The sequence below is a fragment of the Neomonachus schauinslandi genome, chromosome 2 (assembly GCF_002201575.2).
Source record: "Neomonachus schauinslandi chromosome 2, ASM220157v2, whole genome shotgun sequence".
Taxonomy (NCBI): Eukaryota; Metazoa; Chordata; class Mammalia; order Carnivora; family Phocidae; genus Neomonachus; species Neomonachus schauinslandi.
Window position 1 is genome coordinate 16,554,890 of NC_058404.1, and position 22,031 is coordinate 16,576,920.

The 22,031-nt window shown below is 39.1% G+C and overlaps 1 protein-coding gene across 17 annotated transcripts in view; it reads right to left on the reverse strand.

The window, feature by feature from the left end:
* The window catches only part of SORBS2 (sorbin and SH3 domain containing 2), a 90,548-nt gene that overhangs the window by 50,286 nt on the left and 18,231 nt on the right, over positions 1 to 22,031 (reverse strand). For 9 of the 17 annotated variants that reach the window (XM_044912818.1, XM_044912815.1, XM_021694251.1 and 6 more), the window contains 6 exons: positions 20,052 to 20,190; positions 16,169 to 16,341; positions 11,480 to 11,546; positions 10,514 to 10,558; positions 7,564 to 7,753; positions 5,488 to 5,602 (listed from right to left, as the gene is read on the reverse strand). In XM_044912818.1, coding sequence (XP_044768753.1) covers positions 5,488 to 5,602; positions 7,564 to 7,753; positions 10,514 to 10,558; positions 11,480 to 11,546; positions 16,169 to 16,341; positions 20,052 to 20,190 — 729 coding nt within the window. Of the gene's footprint in view, positions 1 to 5,487; positions 5,603 to 7,563; positions 7,754 to 10,513; positions 10,559 to 11,479; positions 11,547 to 15,370; positions 15,395 to 16,168; positions 16,342 to 20,051; positions 20,191 to 22,031 lie in introns of those variants that run through there. The other 8 variants (XM_021694258.1, XM_044912821.1, XM_044912820.1 and 5 more) reach the window with 5 other exon arrangements.

Here is a 22,031-nt window from a genome sequence, read left to right on the forward strand (position 1 = left end):
TGGCAAATGTTGCAAAAAACTTGATTCAATTTTACAATTGATTCAATAGTGCAAAAGTACTAATTGAGATTTTGATCTTAACCAAAATACTGTTTTTCTCCAGTTATCATTTAGATATTGGCTGCAGGATATGAATATTTTATGGACTAGTTCTACTAGAGCTGATTTTTAGGGTAATTGACATTAGAGAGAATTTTCTTTTCTTTCTTAATTTTTTTTTAAGATTTTTATTTATTTATTTGAGAGAGAGAAAGAGAGAGCACGAGCCTGGGGGAAGGGCAGAGGAAGCAGACTCCCTGCCGACGGGGGACTCGATCCCAGGACCCTGAGATTATGACCTGAGTCAAAGGCAGCCACTTAACCGACTGAGCCATGCAGGTTCCCTGACATTAGAGAGAATTTTCTAGTAGTTTTTGTTCTGTGTAGAGAGGCCTAGCACTTCTTCCACAAGAAAACAAATCTTTGGTTCTTTCAAATCTCATTGTTTTTAATATTATAAACTTAATAATATTACCATTTCTTGGTTTTATAATTCTGCTTTCACATATAGTACTTTGTTTTGCTAAAGGGAGATAGAAATTTCTCTTAGAGAAAACGGATTTGTTTAAAAAATATTTTGAACAGCAGAGGGCAGCAAATTTACTAAACAAATAAGTGTATTTACCAGTGGTTACAACTTCACTTTGACTTCCACTTTAAGAAAATACGTAACAAACAGATACATGAAATCCTGATTTATAGAAATATATTTCTATGATAGAATGTGGAGTGCTCGCTTCGGCAGCACATATACTAAAATTAGAATGTGGAAAAGGAAGACTATCTACCATCCTGCACCATAGCTCAGAATGACTGTTTTTCATGACTTATGATTTTATAGATTAAAAATTTAATTTATAGTCTCAGTGGGCAACTATCTAGAAATTAGCAGGGAGAATGCCCCCAAACAATGATCATTGGTAATTATCTATAACTTTCGAACTTAATGAAAGGCATACATTTGAGTATAGCCTTTATGGTAAAGAAATGCAAGCGGCGGAGCTAGAATTTTCTTTTCACTGTGGTTGACCTATTGAATTGCTTTAGTTATGCAACAATGGTATGTATTATGTAGCAATTTAGATCTCTACACATCTCTACACTTAGATCTGCTAAGGGACACAAAAGCCTCACAAAAGTCAGTGATAACATATACACATGGTCAGCCAACAGACAGTATACACACTGATAATCTCACTAAATCAACACTGTCCGTGGGTAACTTGAAAGTTCCTTTGAGTTGTTTGACACCAATATGAGCACTCGGAATCTCACTTAGGAAGAAGCATGATTATATGTTACTCTAATTGCTCATAAAAACAACAAAAAAGCAGATACACTGTTGCACATTTTTCTAATCTTTTTTGTTCTCTTCTCATTTTGAAAAACCCGGCACATCTGTGCTGAAAACAAATGTGTATCAGTCAGTGCAAGAGGAAGTGTTTAAGAAAATCTAAAACTATAAATCAGACAGGATTCTTATTTAAAGGCAACCAAGGGTGAACCATTTTTAAAGTTCTTATGTTTTCTACAATTTCAAAGCATTTAGTTGCTTTTGAGGTTACAGAAATTCTACTATTCTCAATATTCTCATTGCAGGTGTATAATTTTTATATGTTTTTCCAAACAAAAAGAAGTGCCAATATAACGTAATACTTTAAAATTTATGCTCATTAGATTTTAAAGCTTTAATGGTATTCACCACTATGTTTTATATTTATTGTGGTTCCACGATAAATGATATACAAATTGTCAGCTGGGTTCAAACCACCAGATGAAACTCCCCAAATTTTTATACGTTAAGCTTTGACGATCTTCACTGATTAAGGAAGTGTAAGTTCACTGCGGGTTTAAATTGCATTTCAACTCTGCACCATGCTTTCGAAGATTATTTCTTTCTGCTTTATTCATTATGTGCTGGCTTAGTTATTGTAGAGAAAGGTAATGTCTTCATATTGTTTTCATTTTATCATGTGTAGATGGATCCTGAATAAGTGCTTAATTTAATTTACTTTAATGTAATTTAATTTTGGCTCACCTATAAATATATCCAATCCAGATGGGATGTAAAGTTTTTATTAATATAATCTCAGCAGAGAGTTTGTATGATTGCCTCATGGACTACATTGTGGTTCAAGTCCGTTAAAGATAAATTCCTGGTAATTGCAAAGTACTTTTGTAGATCAAATGTTAGGGACCTTTGATCAGTGTTTTCAAATTTATAGTCAAATGAACATCTACATGCTTCAAAAAATTGCATTGACCTTTACTTTCCTGCTAAAACCATAAACACTTATTCCATTGATTCCTAAGGAAGAAAGGGATCCCTTTGGCCAGAGTCTGGGGGAGGACTTTTATTCAAGCAGTACGGCCTCCTCTGCCCACCGTGTACTCCAGGGAATCAGGGAATTAGTGAACCACAGTTATAATAGCCATGTGTCACATCTATTGTGTGTGCTCTGATGGAGACCCACTGTGCCTTTCGTCGCTAGGAGAGTATAGACTTCACAGATGAGCCACAGAACAGGGATTCAGCCTCATCAATTTTACCCACTAACTGCAAGGGTAAAACCTATATTCATTCATTCACTTATTCATTCAATGACTATTCACTGAAGAGCTACCATGTGCCAGGCATTGTGCTGGGTGCTGGGGATACAATGGGTGAGCTCGACATGGTCCCTGCCTTCAAGATGCTTAACATCCAGTGAGGGACACAGACAAGGAAACAGGCCATTAGAATTCAGTGTGTGAGGAAGAAATGCCTCATGCTACAGGCAGACAGCAGGGGAGGTTTACCCCTGCCCCCCGGGGGTGGAGGCATCAGCCATGATGCCCTGGGGGGAAAGAGACAAGGCCACAGGTGAAATGCGATGGAGAGAGAGCTTTCCTGGCAGCGGAAGGGCCTGTGACAAGTCCAGGAAGGCGGGCATTGAAGGCTGTCTGCACAACTTGAGTATGGTGAGTTGGCAGGAAGGGCAGGAAGAGACGTGAGGCTGGCGAGGTCAGCGGGGGCCAGATCCCAAGGTTTTTTGGAAATTACATGAAGAAATTTGGGTTTTGCTCTAAGGATACTTGAGGAGCATTAGGGACACTAATTAGGTGGCTGTCCCTGTCATGCAGGCAATGGAAACACTATGGGCCAGAAGAGAGGAACAGCAGGGGTAGGACTTCGAGATCTTTGGGAGAGAGGGGAGTCCAGGCTGACACCTGGGAAGACTGGGCAGATGATGGTGTCATCTAGGAATTCAAAAGAGCAACAGAAAATTACCGAGAGGTTGTGTATTATTTACAAAAACTAAATAGGAAAAGAGCAAAGGAATGCTCACAAACCATCTGGGAGTAAAAAGACAGGAGAGTGCATTCCATTGAAATCCTTCAGTTTTGTTCACTTGCTGTTACATTACTTGCATTTAGCCAATCTGCTCTCCATCCTCTCCATCTTGTGGGTTGAAGATGCTCCCGAATCGTATGTAAATTACAGCAGTAGATAACCAGTCTCTGCGGTATCACTGCACACTTAGCCTTTTGTCTTTTCTCTGATTTAGGGAGGCAATGAGAATGAATTCAGGATTGATGACAAGGGAAAAATAGCCTGTTCCTAGAATAAAAAAGCCTGGCCAAAATGATACAGATGACTAGCCCAAATACTTTTGCACAATGTTGTCCCCCTGCAAAATTGTTTAGGAGGAATAAAAATGTTGGTTCTTTCTACTTCTCCATAAGATATCCATTCTCATTTCCTTCCAAGTTTCTTGGTTCCTTCCACTTTTTCCCTGTGGCTGCTGAGCCCTATCCATGCCTAAATCTCCAGCTATGCCAATGCTCCCAGAACTTTCTATTCTTCTTAGAATACAAGCCCAGCTTGGCATACTCATCAAAAGAAAGACTCAAAGTTCCTCAGGGTAGAGCCTGTGCCTTGTTCACTACTGTGTCCCAGCACCTAATACATTGTCTGGCACATAGTTGGTGCTCAATAAATGTTGTTGAATGAGTAAATAACAGAAATATCCTGGTGAGGAAGCTTCTAAAATCAATCCTGTTTCCTGAGACCACAGCTACTGAAGTGTTCAGTTCAATCACAACATAGTTATAAATTGTTAGAAAGATCATCAATGATCATTTTGTTATTTACGTTTAAATCTAAGGCTCATTATTTTGCGTGATTAGTTTGCTACTTTCAGTTTTATGCGATGGTAACATCGTGGTTCACTCAATTCTCAGACTAGATATTTCAAAGTATCATGATATTCAATCGTATAAGCTAGTGAACGGGTTCTAAGTTTGCACTAAGCCTGCAAACCAATGGTGTTCTTTTTTTTTTTTTCTTTCAGTTTTTCTGGTGAATTCTGTTACTCTAAAAGATAGGAGTTATTTGAAGAAAGGCAAAGAAGGCTTACATAAATATTATGTAGGAATTATGTGATTATAAGGTTTTTGAACATGTTTCTTAAGAACATAACCATAAATACAGGGTTTCAAAAACTAAATCAAGGGCACTCATGTTGGGTGTGGTAAGGCAAAGTTTTCCAATCAAATTTCAGGGCTGGCCTTGCATTATATATAATAATATGCTTTCTTGGATACTCTTAAAGGAGTGAACAAAGAAAAGTCTTTTTCCTGTTCACTGACAGCACCCAAAATTCTTTTAAAACAACGGAAGAGTGTAAATTATAAATGGATCTCTAGAAGCAGGTTTTGATAGAGATGCAAAGGAATTACAGTTTCAAAGAGATCCCAAGGGCACTGATCTAGGAGGGAAAGCAGAGGACTCAGAAAGGAGGACTGGGAAAATAAACACCGAGAGGGCCAAGGAATAACCTATTTGTTAAATTGCACTTAGAAGAGGCAAGTTTATGTATCTTTTTGTTTGTGTATATGAAATAACTAGAAAAACATTCTGCCAAGTTAAATATAATCTTGATCCATTAGATTGACAATCAGGAAGCTTGAGGCTTGGTAACCTGAGAGAGATTTAACAAGAATCAATTAAAACAACTTGTTTTTTTAAAGAAAGGCATTTGGGAAATTTCCCCTTAATCCAAAGAAATATTAAGCAAACGATATAGGAAGGGATGGGGACTGTGTGGGCCCATTTGTATCAGAGAGACTAATGAATGATTTTTCTCATTAGCAATGTAGACTGGTAATTAAGTATTGCATTTATGAATTTTTAAACAGTTAAGCTCAGGGCCATGATTAAGCACAGCTATAGTTAAATGCAAATGGGTCCCCTATTTGGTTGGTAGGGACAATATGTTAGACAGCGTATCTTCAATTCTCAGACAAGATGCACGAATCACGATACAAAATCAACTTGATTTCTAAACACTGCCAAATCCACAAATTACCTTTGCGACAAATATTGCTAAATGATACAAACTTCAGGTCTGCTTGGGAACCCAGAAGCCTAGAGAACTGGCATTGTGTTTAGTGACAAGTGCTTACTGGTCTTTCATGCTGGAGAATGGATGACTTCCCAGGTTCATATTCAAAAATACTCCTTGGCTCAGAACGAAATTTTCTTGTGTCCACTTTTCTATCTGGAGGATCCCAGTCATGCCTAGAAATAAACAACAATTATATAAAAATAATTCTATATGCTTCAAGGAGTACTAGAAAACCACTTGCTATCTGTTTGCAAAGTTAATCTTAGTACAGATTTTTAAAAAGTATCTCAGGATAAAAAGTTAATCTGCAAAAAAACCACATTCATATGTTGTTTTACATAAATGATTTAAAGAAAGCCATTCTTCTATTTCATATTATATTTTCCTCTAATTTTTTTTTTCCATACATGACCCTGAAGGCTCAGTAACTCACACAAGGGGCATATGGATGGATATACATGCAGCCAGTGCTCTGCTTGGGAAACCCTTGGGATGGTATACAAATTACAGCTGTGTATATTTGTGTTTAGAGTAAATGGCGGTTATGGTCCATTGAGTTATGTGAGTTTAGCTTACCACTCTGTGACCTGGCATCCTTGATCCAAAGTGACAAAGAGGAATGCGCATGCCATGCTTGATCTTATTTACCTTGCAAGTGGCGTCACAGTTTGGGGAAAGTACAAAAGTGTCACTTGGGCTGCCATCCACAGAAGCAAGCTGTGTGGCAGGGAAGAGCCTCCTTTGATATTACCCTTGAAAACCCAGAGTCAGACAGCCATCCTCTTGCATAAGAGATCTTGGAAGCGGCTCTTTTTCCTGAACTAATATCCTTCAAAAGGAGGTCAACGAAGGACTTTGAAAGTAAAGCTTTTCTAGGTAGCCAGAGGGCAAAAGAAGGCTTCCTTTGAGACAATGTATATGGAAGCCATCTAGAAATTTTTAAGACATTATCATATTTCTTAATGATTTATTTCTACTAAACATAGGACAAATAATACATTTAAATTTGAGTTAATTTTGTTTTTTTTTAATAGCAGAGATGCCATTTTGTGCTAGATAATTATTTCTCAAATTTAAGGCATCACACTTATAAACATATAGTTTATCATGAGGAGATTAAAGCGAGGATCTCTTCACACGTGATATGTGTCTATTTCGTGGTATCTTGTATCCTCTATGATCATCAGTTACTCTTAATGGTACAGTGGGGTAAATATAATATTTATGGGATGGATATGATAGGTGGGTGCTTAATAATTAGCATTAATGCTGAATAATTCTTATATTGTTATTAATTGCTAGGATCACATGAGCTATCGCTTTAGTCAGAGCTGAGTTTGAATCCTGGCTTGGACATATGAGCTGTATGAGCTGAGCTATTTACTTTCATTCTCTAAACCACAGTTTCTTCTCTCTAAAATGGGTTTAGAATAGAACATATCTCATTGGGTCATTCTCAGAATTAAATGACATAATAGAGGGAAAGTACTTAGCATAGTGCTCGCCTCATAGTGAGCTCTCAATAAAGGTTACCTATAAGTAGGATTATTAGCCATAATCCTAATAAAAATTGGGCAGTAAAAGTGTGTTTATAAATTTTTATTTTCGTGTGAATAGTTTCTATAAAAATTTCAGTGGGGAAATGAAAATTAGTATCATCTTGAAAAGCCGATAGAAATGAGTCACAAATAGACACTAACTAATACCTTATTTATTATTTATGAATAACCTTGCCTGCTTTCAAAAAGAGACTGTTGTGTACCAGAGGGGAAATTGTAAATCATTAATAGACCTAACATTTCAAATCTGAGGAAAATGAAAATTAACTGCAGAGTCTCTGACATGCAATGTCAGAGGAAGTATGTGTCAGTTATTTCTATTTATTTGTCTTCTTACATGCACTTATTGATCAAAAAGACTGTGCTCCTGTTACCTCAAGCTTCGCTGATTATGATACTATGAATCAAGATTGTGCTTGCCACAATCGCAATAGAGGTCAACATGGCGCATGCGTTGACTCAGGTTCTACGTGTCCTATCTCGGTAACGTAAGCATTGAGTCTTCTACTAAATGTCAGATGGTCTTACTTTTATCCTAAACTAAATATAGGCCACTTTGGGGGAAAGTGCCTTACTTTTCGGTTGAAGATCGATCTCTTGGCCGAAGTGGTGGGACTGGAGGAGGAACATGTGGTGGAGGGACAGGGGAGGAGGCGTCCTTAAAGACTTCGGTGCCATTGTCGGAGTGGCTTTTGGAGAGGGGTCTGTAGGTCTGGGTCTTTGCAGCAGGATGTGACTGAGCGCTGTAGGGTGAGTTGTACAGGCCTATCATGAAACACAACACAACAGAACAAACAGAAGCAGATAACATTTGAAAAGCACATCAAATTATTTATACCCCACAAAATATCCGGTAATTTTCCCAACATGTTTATCAGTAAGCATATTCATGACGCATGCATTGGGCAGTATTTCTTAATCGATTGATGAATATTATTAATTTATTCAGCATGTTTACTATACTGATTTGTTATTGATACATTCTGTACACAATGACTGATTACAGTAAATCTTCAACAATCATTTTGAAATTAGTAATAATTCAGACTGGCATTAGGAATAAATTTAGAGGTACTCGGCAACTATTCTCCTGGATAATATAAATTAATAACATAGTTAAGTTTTCAGAGGAAGATTAAAAATAGTTCACAGAACCGTTTCCAAATATCTTCTATTACTTTAAAAGCTCTGATTTACATGTGATAACTGACATGTTAATTGCAATCAAACAAAATATTGAGCAAGTTGTATATGTGCTGTGTATGAGCCTTAAGCAAGGCTTAAAGACACAAAAATCCTCTCTAAGCTTGTAGTGTATCTGGGGAAATGAGACATGGATAGAATTGTGATCGAAAATAATTGGTAACATGATAAAGGCCAAATGAGGAAAATGCATATTAAGAATTAAAGATTTTAGAAGATGGTAGATTGGTCAGAGGGGATATTATGGAACTCGCGGCACTGGGGTGAGCCCTGGAGGATTGGTTTGGGTGGGTGGGTGAGGGAAGTGGGCAGCAGAGATGGCTTAGGAAAAACAAAAACAAAAACAAAAAGAGGCAGGAAGGACTGGACATAGCCCAGCGGCACGCAGGGTTTGTAGAGAGGGGAGAGGGTGGTTGCAGTTGTCTACCAAAGAAACAGCGAAACTATCACGAAAGGGCTCTGCAAGGTTATATGTAACTACTGTTCAATTTACTAATTACTAATGGATACAGAATTTCAGTAAAAATCATTATAAAAATTCTGCATCTCCTGCCACCTCAGTCTTTTGAGTTAGGTCAATTTTCATTCATCTGCTTCTCCTGAGGGTCCATACAAATTGCAGTGACAAATGAAAAGACAATGTCCGGGGGCGCCTGGGTGGCTCAGTTGATTGAGCATCTGACTCTTGATTTCGGCTGAGGTCATGATCTCAGGGTCCTGGGATGGGGCCCCGCCTCGGGCTCCGTGCTCAGCAGGGGAGTCTGCTTCTTCCTCTCCCTCTCCCTTTGCCCTTCCCCCTGCTGGCACTCTCCCTCCCTCTCTCTCTAAAATAAATAAATAAATCTTAAAAAAGAAAAAGAAAAAGAAAAGAAAAAGACAATGTCTGCACTTACTATTTTGCCTGGATTCTACAATCAGACTTCAAACTTACAGCTTGTTAAAAACAAAACAGGCCCCAAATGGAGTCACTGATGTATGCTGAGCCCCATGTCACCGAATGGAGACTTAATTACAGTTTTGGCTCTGCTAGAAAACCAGACAGTCAGGAATCACTTGACCAGCACTGGTGAGCTCACCTGCCATCCCTTAAAGGAAAAGTAACCTTGTAATCACCTACTGACTTTCTTTTTTCGCCTAGTATAGCTTCCTTGTTTGGCTCCTGTCTATGAAAGTCTTTCAGAGCTCCTTTCTATCTGCTAGATTGGATGCTGCCGGATTCATGAATCGTTGAATAAAGCCAATAATATCTTTAAAATTTACTTGGCTGAATTTTGTTTTGTTAACAAGCTAAACCCAGGAGGTGAGTCTGGAGTACCTGTGGCTAGGAATAAAAGTTGAGGGAGACATTTTCCTGGTGATACCGGGAAGAGGGAGGACCGACACCTCAGAGGTCTTGCTGCTTGGCTAACCTTGTTCTGCCCCATCTTTCTTCTCCATTTGTCTGTGGAGACTAGTTAGCAGAATCCCTAACAGGTAAGGGGCCCGAGTGCCAGCCTTCAGGCATCAAGGAGGGGAGAATCTTGTGCAGTTCTAGGGCAGGTGGCAAGGGGACCCCTACGGGAGGTGAGGTTGCAGCTGTTGGGGAGGTGAGCAGCCTGAGCCTCCGAGCCCGCTCTAAAGAAAGGAAAACCAGACTGTACAACAGTCTCCAGCCTGGGGCTGAGCGGGGACAGGAAGCCCTCTATAGGATCCCCTAATGTGACATTTAGGAGAAAGGGAAACATTTTGTAGGGGTACTTCAGCCTGCAACCATGTCACACGATACCCACACACTCAAATGCAAGGAGAAACGCCCAGAATTGTGGTCGTGCCATGAGGACTGTTGGCAACTCTTGAGTCAGGAAAGTGGCCCGGCAGAGTGGGATTTTTAAAAAATCCTTCAATGAATGGTTGCATTTTGGGAGCACAAGCATGGACAAAGTCACAGAATACTTTGCTGGACTTGTTTTTTGTGAAGTGTATCTGAAAGATCTTATGCAACTGTGATCACTCTCGCTGCTGATAAAAGGAGATCTTTATCTGACTTTGTACCCTAGTTACAGTGTGTTCTTTCAGACTGTCCTTCAGACTTGGGTTAAACATTCCTGAAGCCCAGAATAAAATGACAGTGAGAATGAATGAGAGAAAACAGTATTAGTTCTCATTTCCATGAGAAAAGATTGATCCTTTGGTCATGCATGCTTTGAGAAAAGGGAAAGAGCATCCTCTTGATTGTATAAACTGAAAACATGCGGCTCAAACAGGGGTAAAAAAATGAGTGTGAAGTGCTTCCAAGCATTGCCAAGCATACGTATTCATCGCGAGCAAGGAAACCCGTCCTACCTGCGTTATATGTATAAGGAGTATTATACATGTCTGTGTCATCATCTAGAAAACGAAACATAAATATTATGGTAATACAGATTTGGTCACCATATCATAACAAGATAGTAGAATTTCAGAGAAACAAACAAACAAATTTGGTAGAAAACCAATGTATTGGGTGCCTGGGTGGCTCAGTCGGTTAAGCGTCTGCCTTTGGCTCAGGTCATGATCCCGGGGTCCTGGGATCGAGCCCTGGTTGGGCTCCTTGCTCAGCAGGGAGTCTGCTTCTCCCTCTGTCCCTCCACCCCACTCCTGCTCTCTCTGGCTGGCTCTCTCCCTTTCTCTCTCTCAAATAAATAAATAAATAAATAAATCTTAAAAAAAAAAAGAAAACCAATGTATTTTGCCTAGTTCATAATACCATTTTTAAAATTTTTCTAATATTGTTTTGTTGCTGGGCTTCTGCAGTTTGTCCTCGCTTGTCTGTAACCTATTTGCTCGGTGGCCCTCTCCCCAGCATACAAGGTCAATGCCTTTTCCTCACTTCTTCAGGCAACCTTCTCTTCAGAATCATGCATTTCCTCGGGGAAGTGCTTTAAAGATCTCTTGTCAACCTTGTGAGACCTACCTCTGCTCACTCTCTCGACAAGCAGCTGACATGTGTGGACAGAGGAACAATGAGTCTGTCTAAGCACACACCACGCCATAGCGCTCCAGATTGTGGACAGGGAAGGAGGGAGGGAGCAGAGGACCTGGCAGCCCTCCAAGGGTCAGCTAATAAGAGGCTTCTTGGCAGCTCAGGAGTGAGGCTGGAGCACAAGTGTCTGTGATTGGAGGGTGATAGAAGGCGAGCAGAAGAGAAAGAGGGAGGGCTGTGGTGTTGCTAGGCCCTTAACAGTTTGTGTGAACCAGAACTATACAGGAGTCTACATATACATCCTTCCGCCAGGAGGATCTGATCAGAAAACAGAGTAACATACATACCCGGCTTGTGCACCATGTGAATTTGCTTGAACATGGTCTTGTACCAGTCCTTTGGTCTGTCAACTGTCTATAAAAGAGAATGTCCAGGAGTTAAAAAAACTGGTTCCAAATCAACAGTGTTCCTCAACGTTCTTCCTTCTATATTGTATCTTTTCTCATAGCAGATTTCTGTTCTGGGATTAAAGACAAAATCTAGTTCATGATGACAGTAACTTCTCCAGTTATGTCTGCAGTTTGTAAATATGTCACCCCTTGTTTGAGTTGAGGCTGAACTGGCACATTATATGGTATGGTTTTAATTTTCGCAAATCATACTGTGCCCAGCACTGGATAGTTGATATTTGCACAAACATATTTATATCAAATGCACGGAATAAAAGTTGTGGTGTTGTCATGGTTTGCTTAACTCCTTTTGGTGATAATTATCATTATCCTTAAAAACATTTTAGTGAGTGTTCTGTTCAAAACATTATTTTTAGAATGACTAGGGGATAATTTTGACTTTCAAACTCTATTCGGATCAGCTTAAACTTAGAGAAAAATATGACATAGTCCTGCAGCAAATCTAAAAAAGGTGTAGATATTGTTTTGAAATTGTTTAAACATGATAATAAAATACAGGCAACATTTGCCTGGCTAAATTGTAAATTCCTTGGGAGTAGAAGCTCCTGACACACCCGGGGTTTGGGCATGATAGAAACAGTGGACTGTAGTGGAAAGAAGAAATTAGTGTCAGCTCAACCTAGATTCAAATCTTGCTTCCTTAATTATTGTTTCCTACTTCCTAGCAATATGAATTTGGGCCAGTTAGGTAAGCTTTTAGGCCTCAGGTTTGTCCTTTCTAAGATGAGATTATAGCTACATCAGAGGGTTGTTATGGAAATGGAATGAAGCCGCATATACAATAAGACCTAGAACAATGACCAGAATATAAGCTATGCTCAAGGAACATTACATATTTAAGGATAAAATAGTGAATGAATCCAGGTTATTGGATGGAACGCTACCTGATTATACCTGTGAAAGTAGACCTATACCTGTATAATAATAAAGATTTTGCTTGGCAAGATCTTTATCTCAACATTTCCAGAAATACTCCAGCAAGAAACTCAATCATTCTGTGTACAGTCATAAATAAACTGGATTTTCCGAGACAGTTTTCTTGATATAAAATATTCTGTTAGGACTGCCATAAAAATATTCGTGTACTTTTTTAGACTGAGCTTTGGTATGGATCTTATATCCGATTTTTTTTCCCTCAGAAATGTGATAATTGCATTTTCATCTGGAAATTGAGGGGTTTGTGCCAAATCTAAATTTATTTTTGTCTCTAAGAATATATGGTTCTGATAATCGCTATAAATATAGATTAGCATTAAGAGCTACTTGACTTTGTTATGAATCACCTCTTCATTCATTCGAGGCTCTTTCTACAATGGAAAAGCTGAGGAGATTGTTGATTGACCTTATATTCAAATGGCGGGAGCTGGTGGGAGGGGGGCAGTGATGAAGCAGGCATCTAGTTTTATTCCTTGCTGGTTTAAACATAGTAGCGAACATGTATATTTCAGGGACATGTTCATAAAAGATCAATTTCTATTTGGTTAAGCTTTATTTCCTTCAGGTATTCAGCAACAGAAAATAAGACATAACTTTGCGCACACACGTTTCCCAGCCATCCTGGACACAACCAATAGCAACAAGGAAATCGAGTAAGTAAGTTATATCACTGTATATGGCAATGTATCTTGACAGGATTTTTTTTCTTCACTTGCTGGAGGGCACGGATCAGGCAGGAGCTCAGTTCTGCCATCTGCTAGCTTTATATGGTGAGCGCAGAGATGCCAGAAAATGCCCAACTGGTTGGCAAAGAGGAATATGAAATTGGTATAAGGCAATACTAAAACTCTCTGTCCCTTTCTAAAAGAAGCACTCTAAGCATTTAAAGTTTCTTTTATAAATGGCTAAATTTATAAATTAGCATAACCCCAGTGTTTATGGCTAATACTGAGATGAAGTAAATAGAAGTCTACTCAAATTTACGGACGTTTACTTTCGTATGTGTCCTTCAAGGTTATTTTGTATGCACAGTTAAGTACGAGCAATTCACTATTCAGTTGTTTCCTATAATCTTGACAGAATACACCTGCATTTTACATTGCTACAGTTTACAAAGCATCAGAACTCTACATTGATGTATCATGCAGAGACTTCCAAAAAGGGAAAGGACACATATTTTCTACACAAGAGTGTACAGGGATTCTATTCTATTTTTGCCCCTCTCTAGCTTTGAAAAGGCTCAAACAGTGTTATATTTGAACTAGAAAAAAAGATTCTTGTATTTCACTTAACTAGCTGGCTTTAATTAGACAACCTCCTGGGACCTGAACCCTAGCGATTTTTGTTGCCGTTAAGAATGGCAGTAAAAGGCTAACACAGACTCCCAGGTCACATGAGAGAGAGCAGACGGGGGAGCCTTCGTTCAAATAACTCAAAGGTACATTTGTTGACTTTTGGCTTTCTAGAGTTTCTAGTTTACTTTACAAAATTTTGTTTCCTTGGTATAGGCTGGTTGTCTAAAATGAGACCATAACATGATACACTGAGACAGGACTGCTTTTGGTGGCTACACTGAGCAGAATTCCATGTGAAGCAATTTGAGTCTGATAATCATTACTTTCTACACGGATGAGAAAGAAAAACAACCTTGGAGATTCTTGGCCTGCTGTGGCTCAGAGATGGCCTGACTCAACATTTATAAACACAGCTATACTTGGGGATGTGCTCAGCAAGCCTAAAAAATAGGGACCATGAGTAAGAGTCTTCACAGACCTGCACCTTCTTTGTAAAGTTTTAAAAGTCTAAATAAGAGCACAGCTGTACATAAAAATTATGGTTCCTTATAAGGAACTTCTGGGCTGCTTATATTTTCTTTTCTATTTTATGGAAGGAAAACTAGCATTGAATGTTTAGTACATGTGTTTCCTTATGCATATCTAAACATGCTTTTGATTTGCAAGTAGAAAGACAATATAGAATTTTAATACTCCTTGATTTTCACTAACCATCTATGACGTCTGTTTCTTTTTTCCTTTTGAAAACTAACAAGTCCTTGCTATGTAAGAAAATTATGACTTATGGATAAAAAAAATGGTCCAGCTTTTTGTGTTGTTTCTTATATATCATTTATCTATGTTAAAGACACACTCAGAGATCTCAGATACAATCCTTTCAGACAGAAACCTATAACAACATAGAACCAGGGATCTCTTAATGTGTGCATCTTCTGTGACTTGAGGGTCAAGGAAACAAAACCAGGGACACCATTCCTGTCTGACACTGCATCCCTACATTATTTGGAAAAAAGATTTCAAATTTAACCATTCTGAGTCCAAAATCTTAAAAGGCAAACAAATGACAAGACGCCATCACCAGAAACATGTAGTTGTCATAGGACTGTCAGTCACAATCTCTGAACTTTTTCTGTTACTTAAATATGACAATCATCAGTTCCAACATAGATCTGTGGGACTTTGTAATTAGCCACATTCAGTGTTCCCAGAATCTAGCGAGTCTACAACCCCAGCAACTGCTGTACCGATTGACTTTCTGGCTTTCGGTTCTAATACAGATGCTTGGAATAATCAATTTTTAACTCTTCTCTCAGAACGCTTCATCCCCACATGAGAGATGCAATCTTACCACTGCTTTTTTTTCCTGATCCCTTTCCGATTCTTTTCCTCTATCCGCTATTGTCTTTGGCCCCCCAGGGTTTGCATTCCAGGGAAGCAGCTCTTGGCAACACCTCCCCCCTCCAACCCCCAGGTATGTGGGTGTTGCAGGCACTTGTGGTCTGCCTGCGCCCCCTTCTTGCACAGCCCCCCAATTCACCTGCAGAGGCGCGGCTGCTCTCATCCTGGCTCCCAGAGTCTTCCTTCTGCCGGCTAGCCCCAACCTTCTCTGCAAGGAGACTGGTCAGCGAGCTGCTGCCTGCCCAGGCTCTCTCAATAGCTGCCTCTGCTGAGCTTTGCCAGAAGGGGCTGCCCTGACACACTGAGCAATGCTTTGGCAGAGTTTAAAGACTTAAAAAAAAAAAAAAATCCAAACACTTTCATTTATCATTCCTGAGGGCTTGCAGCGGGCACAGCTGAAGAGGGACACTAAAATGTGTATTTTTCTTCAGTTTTTCCCTTCCATGACATTAACTCCCTTCACTCTAATCATCTCACCTCCCAATGCCCAATTCACAGCTCCCAATCTCCTGATGTGAACACACAGCCGTTTCAAGAAACAAATCGCTGGTTTATTTGCAATGCACGTGGGAATTTAATGCAGCCAAATAATTCACATTTCCTCCTTCCTTCTCTTTTCTCTCTGTTGCCCTAACACTCCTTGGAAAAAGGTAAAACAAAAAACATTCTTTTTTTTTTTTTTTTTTGGTTTCCCATGATCACAGTTTTCATGATTTTCAATTAAAAATGCAAAAACAGATTGTGTGATCAGCTTCGATCGACAAGTTCTTTTTCTCTTTCTCTGCCACACACAGCATAATATTTCCTGAGAACTGAGATGGCACAGAGGGCCATCCTCATTATATAAGAGCATCGGAATGCACAAAGCCATCGACAATCCATCCTTTGTAGAGTCTGTGCCCAGCCCTGCAACAACGCACACCGTGGCATTTCTTACCGTTCTAATTGCTGTGGGGATTCCGGATTCATCCACGGGCCCGATCCCCGGGTAGTGTGGGGCTTTGATGACCGTCACTCTCTTCTCTTCCTCTGAGGATCTGTACAGTGGTATGGAGCTGCCCATGGTGCTGTCCAGAGACTGTGCGTGCTGGGGATATGTCTCTGCGGAATCTGCGGAGACCGTGTGGGGAGATACAATGTATCAGATGCACAAGGAATCATGAATTGAAGATGCCTCTTGTATATTGATGCCACCTCTAACATAGAATCCATTGCCATCACTATCTCTTTTAACCCGTTTACCTTACATTTGAGCCGTCTATTGTTAATATGCAGGTAGGTACCCAACACAACAATAACAAGGTGCTTTTCTGAAGAAGGGTGAAGGAAAGAATAGCATTTGCTGAAAGACGGTGTGACCATGTAACAGCCACTGTGTTAAGAAAGTACATGTATTACCTTGTCTTATCCTTCTAGTGTGTTAGCTCCGTTTTATAGATGAAGAGGCAGAAACTGAGACGTTAATATTATTTTTGTGAAACTCTGACTACTATTTATTAAAGATGCTGAAATGTCCTCTGAGAATAAAAGATATGACTGTCAAGTATACAGCAGCAATTTTGTAAAAATAAAAACAAAAATCACATTAAGAAATCTTTACCTCTGAACATATATTTAGATGTGAAAGCTTCCGGATTAAATAAATGATTTTAAATTATTGGTATTGATGTTTATTTAAGTAGCCATGATGGCCATAATATCTTTGCCTTAACCTTAAAATACCAAAACCCATTTCTTGCCCCTTGAGTATAAAAATTGCCCTAAGCATATACATTAGGTGCGATTTCTCATGTTCCTATCTTCATGCCATGTTTATTAACTTTTAGTATACTTTCCTAAGAAACAGAGAGGACTTTATGTACTATATATTCCATTTACTCTTAGTTCACAGATATCTATGAAGATCAACATTATTACCATTCATTTTGTACAATTGATAATACGACTTCCTGCTTTTTTACAATAAATTTCAAAATTTTGGTGAGCAAGAATGATTCTTGACATAGGTTGTCTGATCCGGTACTCAAAAAGGTCTCTTTTTATGTGGCTATGGAAAAGTTCTAATGTTTCAGCATTAATGGATTATCTCTCCCTCTCTCTTTCTCTCTCTCTCTCTTTCTCAAAAGATATGACTGTGTTTTTGTAACAAATTTATATAAAACTTCATAAGTAAGATTTTAAAAAGATTTAACTCATCATTATAGGGATAAGTACAGTGAGGATCCCTATAAGCTAAAATCTATTATAACATTTATAACTGCTATCATTATTATTATGGCTATGTTCAATTGAGTTTGCAACAGAAAAGCATTTTTGATCCATTTCTGATGAAGAATGGCCTCATCTGTCATTGTATGTAAAAGCAGTATCTTTTCCATGCAACTCCAGATGAAGACACAATGTGGTATTTGACTCTGATTTCCCACTTAATCCCCAAAAGGAATTGAGTTGGGAACTGTGATGGTGGTATTTCTACTAAACAGCAAATATTTTTTGAGTACCTCATATGTGCAAAATCCCAGCTCAAGCAAACAGTATTAACTCTGTCTTCACATACGGTTCACAAGATTCAGTGAATTTATAGCTTACATAATACAAGTTTAGCCTTTTATTTCATTTGTCTTTTATAGGTCTACTTACTCTCATTTTTGTAGTCTTTTGGCTTCAATGCAATATAAAGTTTCTCTAAGGCAGGATAGATTTGTATATTCTCCTCAGGACCTATCTCAGCACTTGGCCGATTGGAATCTGTTCGACTGTGTTTATAGAGGGAATTTCTTTCCATGTAGTACGGTTTGTATGTGAATCTACCCATTGATATGTTCTAATATGAAAGTCTGTCTGCATTCAAGTATTTATATATTTTGTTTCTTGGGGTGGAAGGGACAAAGTTGTGTTTATTAAGACAGGTAATGAGGGGTGCCTGGGTGGCTCAGTTGTTAAGCGTCTGCCTTCGGCTCAGGTCATGATCCCAGGGTCCTGGGATCAAGCCCCGCATCGGGCTCCCCACTCAGCGGGAAGCCTGCTTCTCCCTCTCCCACTCCCCCTGCTTGTGTTCCCTCTCTCGCTGTATCTCTCTCTGTCAAATAAATAAATAAAATCTTTAAAAAAAAAAAACAGGTAATGAGCACAGAGAGTCAGACTTGATAATAATTATTTGGGAAAACATTACGACCTAGAATAACTTGTAGTTTTACTATAGATGTGTGACAATGCGTAGCTCTAATCTAGGTATAATGGACTCCCGTCATAATCCTGCACTATGGACTGATTGTTTAAGAGCAACATCTTGGCACAAAGGCATTCTACTTTCTTATGCTCTAAAAGGACATCATTGTAAGAGTCCCAGATGATCCCCAGGAGCAGCATCAGAGAAGGCACAAGTGTATTTAGACTCTTCTTTAATGAGTCTCAGGGCTTCTTGTAAGTGTTAGAGAGGTTCGGTTGACTACAGAAGCTGAGATCCGCAATGTACACGCTGAATGTTCCTGGGTAAGCTGATGGCATCACGTTTTTCAACAAACTGTTGGGGACGATGCTGCTTGCTGTTAATGAGGAAATGGGACTGAAAGTCCTGTTTTCTACGTTCTTTCTGTTGCTTGTTGGTGGTGGCCAGAGCATCGGTCCTCTCCTGATTTTCTGAGAGGTGTGTAGCTGGCTCACTTTCCACCACCTTCCTCCCTGCTGTCTGGAAGCCTTCCAGTCACTCAACATCATGGAAACTTTCTCAGCTTGAATTCGGATGATGGCTTGATTTGGTTTGATTTTTAGTGTTTGCGGTGTTTTTTATTTTTTTAAACATTTTTAAAAACTAAGAAATACGTTATTTTCTAAACAGTCCTATTATATTTTGCCACATAAAAATGTTTGTCATTATATGGTACAAGTTCTTATCCAGGAGGTTTCAAAGAGGTCACAAGCCCCATGAAATTATATGCTTACAATTTTTTATGAATGTTCAAATATTCATTTTTTTTTCTGGAGGAGAAATCCCTTTCATCAAATTCTTAAATTTTCAAAGGATTAAGAACTCTCTATAAAAATCGGGGATCATTCTTTAAGGGAACTGCTATCCCTGACTGATGATGATCTTCTGGTCTCAGTTTGAAGAGTAGTTTCCCACTTTCTGAGGCAGTGGTTTACTGTTTACTGTTTGGTGAGGCAGCCTGTCCCCTTGTTAGACTGTTTTAAGTGTTTTTTTTTTTTTTTAAGATTTTATTTATTTATTTGACAGAGAGAGAGAGACAGTGAGAGAGGGAACATGAGCAGGGGGAGTGGGACAGGGAGAAGCAGACTTCCCACGGAGCAGGGTGCCCGATGTGGGACTCAATCCCAGGACCCTGGGATCATGACCTGAGCCAAAGGCAGACGTTTAACGACTGAGCCACCCGGGCATCCTGACTGTTTTAACTGTTAAACAATTCTTTACATATACCAAGACCATTTTCTACAATGAAAGCTTTTCCACAAAAAGGCTGTGTTGAACATGGAGGTATTTGCCATCCGTGGAAATGTGCTACGTGAATGTTCTGGTCGTGTGAACTCTCCTACCCAACTGGCCACTTTTTTCTTTCTCCCCCAAACACTTAATAGCCTCAGAGGTAGATGCAGCCATCATGGTTTTGGGTTCGCTGGATGCCTATTTTCTCCCGTGTTGAATCCTCAGCTCTTAGTTCCTCCCCTAGGATAGGGTCATTAAATAGTGGAGTATTGAATGTTTCTTCCTCCCTTTTTGAAAAATTACTCTGGGTATCTTCCCATGTGGTTTGTACTTGCTATATTGAAATTGTCATGGAAATCACGACTATCAAATGACTCACCAAGTGAGCGGCCATGCTGCATGATAATGCTTGAATTGAGCGAGCCTGGGAGAGAGTAAGCTGAAGGGGAAAACGGCCTTTGATAGTAACTCATTGGACTCACAGCACCTCCAGAGTTTCCATTCACTGTTATCTGGCTCTAAGAAAACAGCAAAGACATCCTGTTACAGCACATAGTCCTCTGTAAACATCATTCCTTTACATGACAATAAGAGACTTCACTCACATGACAGTCATCAGCTGTCAAATGTTTATTTACTTTGAAAACTGATGTCTAGAGGGAGAGGGTACATTTTTTCGATGTCCTCTCTGTCTTCCGTCATTTCTGAAATCACTGTCTTACATGTCAGAGGGCACAGGAGGTAATTAGGAAGAATAGAAGCAGCTGACATGGCACTCTGCCAAGAGAGATGCCAAAAGCATCCGTGGGAGTCAGCATAAAATAAACGTGGAGGGTGAATTTGCTTTTATAGTCATGACGAGTGGTCAGAAAATTGTCACACTGCTCTGCGTGAGGGATTTGAAAGGAATCTTCTTGGATAGGAAGAAGGGCATTGGTTCTCAGATTTAGGGCTATCTTCTAGTGAATGGATGTTTCTAGGCGAGGTGATAACATAAGGAACACAACTGTTTGGATTTATATATCATGAAGCAGTCTATTCTAGAAGAATCAAGCTTTTCTGATAAACCACTGGCTTCTCCCTATTCCAATCTCATTTAGCGCTTTATGGGTCTCTTTTTGGTTTCTTAATAATTTATTGTTTTGATTGCTTTATATCTGAGTATTCTATATCCCCAGTGATATCTCAAGATACTTGTTGGAGAGTCATATATCTGCTTCTATGCATTCAACCTGGGTAATAACATAGTAGATATTCAATAGGTATATATTGTAATTGAAATGGATCAACTGAGTTCACAAGAGGTTGAGCTCACCACTGTTAAGGATGCCCCTCTATCCACAACACAGCACCCAGCGTGGTAGAGATTACATAATGCATGGGAATGAGACAAAACATTAGTGAAAGCATTTAGTTAAAATACCTTACAGCTGAATACACACAAACACACATATGCACATAGAAAAAGAACCATCATTTGTGAACTTTTCCTCCTTATTTTAAAACAGATTAAACTTCTAAAATACAGGCCTGAAATGTAGGTAGTCAATTAATTGCATATTTCCATGATTTTTCACTTTAAAGCAGGTGTTTTGAAATGACCAAGCGTTAATCTAATTTCACTGTCTTGTAGCCATATCACATCTGTCCTACAGTCAATCAACATTCCATTATAATGATGGTGCTTGCTGATTACGTACTTCTCTAAGCTGTTCCAGAAACCACTCTCCTGACAGAAGCCACCGTATCCTATAGGTCTGCTCCCCGAAGAGCACTGGACATTCAAATGGTGTGAGGTGCTGGCCTACCCCAAATGCTTCAGAGCCTGTCTGTAACTCTGACAGATTATTTGAGAATATTTTTCCCACCTTGCCCAAATCAGTTTGGTTGTTCTGTGTAAATATAATTCCAATCCTATTGTTATAAGGTGTTACAGTGAGTGTTTAAAAGCAGGAGAATTCTTGTTAAAAACCATCATGTTACTTGGTTACTGAACTTAGGAAAATTGCCTTGAATCCTATTTTGATGGTTTCAGTAACATTGATTATGGGTAAAAAAATAAATACTGCAGATAGACTTAGGCTTTCATCCTGTTAAACCAACTAGGAGTTGACTAATGAAATAATACCCTTAGAATTTTAAGAAAATAATTTATTGTTAGAGTGAAATAATTATTAGGAAAATCATCTCTTGGAGAACCTAGGCGCAATTTCAATTGTAACTTGAAACTAAGTTCAGTTACAGTTAGCTCTTGTTCTGCCCACAGGGCTATACGTATGCCTCTCAGGCTCCTGAAGAGTCTTGAAAACAGCAAATTGAATCGGTTGGTGCATAAATTGATATATCATCACTGTTCTGT